The sequence below is a fragment of the Arachis stenosperma genome, chromosome 10 (assembly GCF_014773155.1).
Source record: "Arachis stenosperma cultivar V10309 chromosome 10, arast.V10309.gnm1.PFL2, whole genome shotgun sequence".
Taxonomy (NCBI): Eukaryota; Viridiplantae; Streptophyta; class Magnoliopsida; order Fabales; family Fabaceae; genus Arachis; species Arachis stenosperma.
Genome location: NC_080386.1, coordinates 24107306 through 24115359, shown reverse-complemented (window position 1 = coordinate 24115359; position 8054 = coordinate 24107306). Strand labels below are relative to the sequence as shown.

The 8054-nt window shown below is 38.0% G+C and overlaps 1 protein-coding gene across 3 annotated transcripts; it reads right to left on the bottom strand.

Moving 5' to 3' along the window:
- Window positions 1-729: 729 nt before the first annotated feature.
- On the bottom strand, window positions 730-7406 carry LOC130956206 (uncharacterized). Of its 3 annotated transcripts, XM_057883254.1 has the most exons (6): window positions 7361-7406; window positions 7089-7241; window positions 6286-6954; window positions 2597-3082; window positions 1600-2112; window positions 730-1145 (listed from the first exon to the last, which is right to left on the bottom strand). In XM_057883254.1, the coding sequence occupies exons 3-6, from the start codon at window positions 6802-6804 to the stop codon at window positions 1062-1064; spliced, it is 1602 nt and encodes a 533-aa protein (XP_057739237.1). In that variant the 5' UTR covers window positions 6805-6954; window positions 7089-7241; window positions 7361-7406; the 3' UTR covers window positions 730-1061. The 3 variants fall into 3 exon arrangements, with proteins under 3 accessions (XP_057739237.1, XP_057739238.1, XP_057739236.1); XM_057883255.1 differs by lacking the exon at window positions 7361-7406 and having other exon boundaries at window positions 6286-6886; XM_057883253.1 differs by lacking the exon at window positions 7361-7406 and having other exon boundaries at window positions 6286-6940; window positions 7089-7181.
- Window positions 7407-8054: the final 648 nt, after the last annotated feature.

The window sequence follows — 8054 nt, the reverse complement described above, 5'->3', positions numbered from 1 at the left end:
ATCGTATTACGACATGCTTCTCAAATTTACGGATTCGCAGGAGCTGCAAACCCTGCTTAGTTGACTTACAATGACAAAGGCTTGCCTTTTACATTGAATCTTAAGTAGTCTATCAATGATGCAAAATGACTTTGTGCCCCTTTTCAATAGAGGAGCAAAAAGTTAGACCTTAGAAAATAAGCAAATAGCGATTTTTTTTTTTGTGGGATAAATTTAACTAAATTATCAATCTTAACTGTCAACTTTATATAGAAACAACTCTATATAAAATTTTTACCTAAAAATAAAAACAAAAGTTCTTTATCGTGTTTAATGCGCTACATAAATGCTCCGTCCAATTTCCAGTTGATTCCTTCTGATGAACGAAAAGATTGAATGTTAACTAATATAAGTGTTGAACGCCTCCTTTTTTGTTTGTAAAGAGATACTTTTTACTCTTATTTGTCTGTATCTTCTCTTTTTTAAACACAATTCTCGAAAGAAAAAACGAATCACAAACCAAACAAAGCTCTTAGGTTTTTTGTTGTGTCGGTTCAAGTTATAAATACAATAGAACAAAGTAAAATTTCTCGGTTCCTCTTCTCGCTCTCTATCTTTCTCTTTTTTTGGGAGATGGGGGTGGGGTGGGTGTATTGCTTGAGAGAGAGAGAGAGAGAGAGAGAGAGAGAGAGAGAGAGAGAGAGAGAGAGAGAGAGGGTGGGGGGAGGGAGAAAGAACAGGGCAGAAATATCGTCAAGGATGATCTCTCGTTTCTCAACGAACGTTAACGAGTTATTTGCAGTTAATGATGAAGAACGTTTAAGAACTCTCAGTGCCAATGAAGGCATTCCAGAGTAGCAAAAGTACGTGTGCATGAACTCTAATTTCATACACCTTTGCCATGCAATGAGCATTGGCTTATATGCTTTGACCCCCAAGGGTTAATGCTTTCACTCAAAACCATTCTCTATAAATTCTTTTCCTGAGACAATCTCTTGATTTCAAGCAATTAGGAAACGAATGCTTGACAATTACATCAAGAGGAGGGGAAAAAAAACCTCATCTCTGACTGAACTCAGCTTCTACGAAGGAGACGAAAAACTGAATCTAAATCCAGTTTTTCCACGATCATGCTCATCCTGCCGGAGAATATGGTAGAAGTTACCCTGAAACAATGAGGAGTATGTCAGTGAAGACATTCATTGCAGAAATGTAAATTCCATTAGGACAGAGGTGTAAGGAATGTATTGGAGAAAAAGATGAATATTTGTGAGATGTGCTTGCAACTACATCTACAACAGGCTGTTTGCCTACGTATGTGTGTGCGTGTGCGCACATCACAACAAATTCAAGGCATGGATCGGTTCAAAGTCAAACCCTATAAAATGTAAATGACAAATACACAAGCAAAGCAATTGCTGCTAGTTTGCAGGGTTCTTGTACAAATATAACAAATAAGACTACCCTCAGTTTGTGCTATATTACTCATTAACCATTCACTTCCTATAGCTTGAATCCCCACCCTCAAAATATATACATAAAACACACAAGAAAAACCGTAGTTAAGAGTTTGATCAACAGCTTAATTAAATATAAATAAATTGAACAAATGGAGCTAACCTCTAAGCGGAAAAGTCTAGTAGGAATAACAAATCCACAGCCCACTGATGTCCGAAAGGATTCTAAGAACTTGCGAGGAGAGAACAGCTTATATTCGTTCTGAGTTAATTTTGTAATATTCCCAGCACCAGCAAACACATGACCATGGATTCCGTGTTCTCTCAACCACTTGATTGGAAGATCAAAAGATAGGTCTGCAAAAGCACTAACAGCAAGATCCCCTCCAACAAAGTCCCATCTAGATGAATCATCATTGTCATCGCCGACTCCATCTCTGCTTTGCCTTCTTGGTTCAGTAGGACCTAATCCCCGAGTTTTGAATCCCCACAATGTTACTGGCCCTCCAAGGGTGCAAACTGGAGAGAAATCACCACCCAAATAAAACCTTTCAGGAAGGGGAGATGGCTTGTTCAAGAAACCAGGGCCCCATGGAAAAACAGCACCGGCAGAAATGCCAAGATTCAGTGCTGTATTATAAAACCCAAAGGGGACTGCGCAACGAACATCGAACTCCTGCATTGAAAGTGTTAAACAAGTTACTCGTGACAAAAACAAGAAAGAAAAAGAAATATTAGGATGCATGAGTGGTATTTACATATAAACAACTTAAACATAAATGCTATTGAACATGCCGTAAAGGTGGATGGCTCCATTCAAACTTCTTTTCAAATATATAAATCCCTCATCCCCAGTAACAACCAAATTTTTTTTTTTTTTTGGTGACTCAGTAACTACCAAAATTAAAAGCACTTCCAAAGGGGGGCAAAATAAAAAATCTTGAACCATAATTCTCTTCTGCAGGACCAGGTTCTCAATTTTCATCTCAATTTAAAGAGGACTAACAATATTGCAAAAAATCTAGAAGTTTCAAACTTAAATTAACTAATTCGTTATAAGCTTTCTGGTTAGCATCAATTCTGAAATACTAGCACTCAGCATTATTTTAATAATTATTACAATTGCATTTTAGCGTAAGAGCTCAAGAAGTTAATTGCACCTGACGAATATACCGCAAGCTTCGTTCATCTGGTGTGAGGCCACCAAAGTGAGTGGTAGAAAGAAAAGCATATCCTCTGGTAGGCCTGATTGGTGAATTTCTCCTGTCAAATTTAAATGTATACTTCAGAGATGACAGCAAACCATGGCCAAGTTGTCTCCTTATAGACCTGGATGACATTTGTGACGGATCTGTTAAGGTACGCCATCCAAGAGTGTACACTAAGTCATGGTGCTGTGTTGATATTAAGCCAAGAGACATGCCCAACAATTGCTCTTTGTATGAAGAAAACTCTTGCCAATCTTGGGAAAGCAAGGATAGTCGTGCTACAAGAGGAGTTAACAATCCTTTAAGTCTAGGGGCATAGACCCCGATACTCACCTCCGTTGTTTGGTTAGCACCGTAGGCCACAGAAGCATCCCATAGATCACCATAACCTAACAAGTTTTTGTACTTAAGAGTACCTTCACTAGTCCAGGAACTAGTCTACAAAAGCAATGCAAATTTTCATAAATGAGAAAGAGAAAAGAAAGGTTAGTAGCAGATTAAGACCAATGAATACTCAAGATTGATGCACAAACTCCAATAAAGTGAAGTCTGAAACAAAAGTTTTTGAATTCACCACATGGAAAATATTATATCTGCAATTTATACACCTTTGTAATTCAGCAATAACCAACATGTCACAAAATGCTAACAAGTTGAGACATATAAATGATAAATTGCACTATATCTTGACTGTCAAGAAGCAGAAGGTACTCATCAGAAATAGCAATAATCATAAAACAGGATCTAAAGCCAATACAGACTTCACGGCAAAAACATTCAAAGCGGAGCTCAAAATAAATACATAGATTATGTACCTAATTTCCAATTTGAAGTTTATACGCATTATTTAAACCAAATGACAACAATTCCCAACCAAAAAAAAAAAAGAGCCTTGTTCCTATGTCTGGGGTCAGCAACATAAGTCAGACAATTCTATTGGTTGCGTTCAGTTCCATGCTAACATAGTGTCCTAGTATAAACCATGTCTTAAAGCATTGAAATCTGGATACCTCAATTGTTTCATCCATAGTTTTCTTATTGATCTCTCTCAAACATCTAACCACTGGATTACTTTCTATGTAATCTATTCTCCTTAATGGAGGTATGGGATTTCTACAAATATAGGTCTGCTTCATATGTGACTAGACGCTAAAATGTTATGCTTCCTAGTACCTATGAAGATCATTGAGTTGCCATGTCAGCATTTTAGACATATTTCAGACCCCACACACGTCTTAGGTGTCCAATTGTGTCTTAATAAAATAAAAAATGTTGCTTTGGATATGTTTGGACACACTCAAATATATTCTTGGCATATATTCTTGAATTATGTTTAGAAATAATTTCTATTATTAATTATTAATACAACAAAAATTATCTAAAATATTTTACATAATTAAAAAATATATTAAACAATAACAACAAAAAAATCTTATTCTACTAGATAAGATCTGCTGCATGGATCAAAGGTGCCATTGTGTCCTATGATATATCATGTTTATGGTGAGTTGTTTACATATAAATCTCTTTTGACCACCTTCTGTATGTTTATCTTCTCCCCACATGTCCAACCACCTAAGACAAGATTCAGCTGTCTTTTCAACAATAGGCAGCCTAGGCATTACTCCAACTTTCTCTCTTCTATTATCGTTCTTTATTTTGTCCATACATGTCTAACTTCTCATCCATCTAGTCTCAGTATCTTCATCTTTGCCACACTAAGCTTATGCCCACGCTCACCTTTTCCAACCGAACACTCCATTCTATATAACATTGCTGGTCTAATAACAATACAATAAAAAATTTACCCTTAAGCTTATGCACTCTGTCACTTTGACTAACTCGCTTGAATTGTACGATTTATATCCTTCTCGATTTCACCATTATCCTACATAATACACCCAAATACTTAAATCTCTTTACATGTGCTATGATGCTTTTTCTGATTTTCACTTCTGTGTTACTGTTTTCCTTTCTCGTGCCGAACTTACATTTCATATATTTTGTCTTACTACAGCTTATGTGCAAATCATTCACCTCTAAAATTTCTCTCTACAAATCTAGCTTTTGATTTAAATGTTCTCGTGATTCTCCCATAAAGATGATATCATCGGCAAAAAGCATGTAACATGGTATGGATTCTTAGATACGGACAATAAGTATTTCCGAAACCAATAGGAAAAGAAATGTGCCTAGAAATAACCCTTGGTGTAGTCCTACACACCAATGCAAAATTCCTCTGTCACACCATCTTGAGTCTTTAAACTAGTTGAAACTCCATTGTACATATCCTTAATTGCACAAATATATAAAGTCCTTACTCCCTGCTTTTCCAAAACCTTCTATAAGACCTCTCTTGATATACAATCATATGCATTTTCCAAGACCATAAAGATCATATATAGATCATTATTGTTACTCCGATACTTCTTTATCACTCTTCTTAAATAAGTATATAGCCTCAATTGATCTACCTAGCATAAAACCAAATTGTTTCTCTAAAACCCGTGTTTCCTGTCTCAACCTACGTTTTATCACCCTCTCCGAGAATTTAATGGTAAGAATTAAAAAAGAAAAAAAATTAATGTGTATTATAATATCAATAAAATATCAAGATGATATTATAAATCATCTAAAACTTTCTTTATATTTTATATATATGGCATGTCACGTCTATGTGTCTAGTGTCTATGTAGGTGCCCATGCTTAGTAGAGTGCTACACTAATTTTCTCAATTCTCACTAAATACATTATTCCTAGTTTTTATCATGTATAGCGCTAAAACTCATCTATCTTTCAGTCTCATACTACATCACCAATCTTATTATATCCAAAATAACTCCTCGTCAGCCTGAAGTATGATACCGACAACCAAGCAGTAAAGCAAAAGTACATATATTGCTCTTTCTTTATTTTTCTTTATTTTTCTCTTTTGCTACAAGTCTTCAACTGTATAATAGCTCTAATATTTAGAGGCAATCAAGCAAAGAAAATTTCATTTCTGTTAAACCATTAGTTTATACTAGAATATGTGGAAAAAAGATTAATTCAATCTCCATGGAGAACATCTGAACCATCAAAGCTCATACTAAAAGACGACAAAAACCTAGATGGGCAGTAAGAGGATGTGCCTTTTCAATAACTATCTAATCATACCAGGAGTTTGTGGAACAAACAGATGGAGATAATGTGAGTCATTCTTTAGCCAGCTACCCAAACTCCAAGGGGGACTAAAACCATGGTTTCCTAATCCTTATCCACAAGATCAGCAGAAAGTGACATTTCCACCTCAAAGTCAATACCAGTAACTAGAACTTCGCAATCGAGGAAGCAAATGCAATACTCATACTCTATCTAACTTGAAAAACTTTGGAAGCCAACACTCAAACAATGATTGTTTAGCATAATAACAATCTCAAACAGAACCTTTCTCTATTTCCTACCATCAACAACCAACGCTGCATATACACACCAGCGTGTTCATCCTAAAATGATCACAAAATTTCTTAAAATGCAATGAATAAGTAACATCACCCGCATCAAATTCTAACTCGTCTAAAACCCCACCCAAAATATTATGATGTCAAATCTCAACATAATAAAATGTCAAAAAATGAAAAGCAAACAAGAACAATACCTACCGAGGGTTTGGTGTAAACGCCGAATTCTCCACTGACTTTGCTAGCGGCTTCGACGACATCAATGACGATGTTGGCTGTGTGAGGGAGCTCCGGCGGCCCAGGCTCAAGGCGGAGGTTGGTGGAATCGAAGATTCCGAGTCCCTGGAGCCTTGCAAGTGCGACCTGCGAGGCGCGAATCAGGTCCTGCACGGTGGCGGCGTTCTCGATCCCCTCGAGCTCCGCTTGGATCACCCAATCCTTCGTCTTCGCGTTGCCACGGATCACAATGTCGTGGACTCTGATTGGTACAAGCTCCGATGACAGCCGCCGCGAGAGCGTCTCCATCTTGAAGCGCTGCTCGCGAAGCTGCGACACTGGGGACTGGGAGTCATGCGAAACGACGTCGTCTCCGTCTTCTTCCTCTTCTTCTTCAAATTCTTCTTCGTCGTCGTCTCCGTCGGTGAAGTGGCTTTGTTGTTGTTCGGGGTCGGCATTGGGGGAGGGGTGGTTGTTAGGGTTTGGCTGTTTGGTGGTTTCCATTGATAGGAGGCAGTTTTTTTTTTTTATTCTGTGAATAGTGTGAGTGGTGTTCTGTTGTTGTGCGAGCAAAGCAACGCTGCCACTGAAGAAGAAGGTGAATAACTTGATCAGGAGGAGGAGGAGGCAGGAAAATTTTCTGAAAAAAAAAAACTAAAAAAAATAATTATTATTTCTTGAAACAAATAATTTTATCTTTATTTTGCGAAATCATTTTTTTTTATGTTGAAACTTGAAACAAGTTCACCCATTGCATCCGCAAATTTCATGAAAATCAGATATTTTACCCACTGAAAGGGAGCTGCTATGGTGTTGAGAGGAAGATTCTTCAGCAGGTGAGGATGTTGCGTGTCTAAACGTGGTAGATACACTTGTCTTGTTAAAATATTCAACGTTTCTGCATGTGTTGCAGCTGGAGGTAGTTGGTGCAGACACAGGTCCTACAATTTAAAAGAACATTTTAAAAATCGAGATTGTTAACAACTCAGTTAAGATATATTAATAACTTAATTAATTGGAAAACAAATATAATGTGATAGAGTAATTTTTTTGTTTTCACATTCACACTTCGGTTCGTAGAAAAAATTGGATGGGTCTGGAAAAGTTTAAGGAAATTGGCGAGAGATAGACTGCAACCCTTAACCGTTCAGATACAAATGATCCAAAGGTTTAATGTTTTTAAAACCCAAAAAAAAAAAAAAGAAAACCTAACCTGCAGGAACCCTTTACCCCCCATTATTTGTGGACTCACCCCCTTTCTGATGCAACGCAAATTGGTACCAAACCAATACCTAGCCCTAGTTTTCGGCGCACTCGTGATGTTCGTCGGCCGTCCCTCAATGTAGCTTTCCGTCGTGCTCCAGGTCTTCAACCCCTGTTCGGTCACCGATCGTAGCTGCTTGGTAGAGTTCAGCGTTCGTCGTCTCTGTATTTGCAGACGCTTTTCAGGAACCGCCATTTGGTTGCTATTGTTGGGTTCGCCTCTGCGTTCAGCGGTCGCCTTCGTTCTCGTTCTTTGCCGTCCTCGATCAATCAACCTTCACCGTTCGCATTACTCACTGTTCACCATTCGAGTTCGCGTTCGCGTTCATGTGGAAGCCACGTCGGTCTCCTTCGACCGCTGAGACGAAACCGCGAGTGACCCCCGGCTGTGGTACTGCTAGCTTTTTTCGCCTCCGTGAGTTTCCCAAACCCGCCACCAGACAATACACCCACACAGCACCAATACTCTGCTTCAACCTCTACAACTTCCG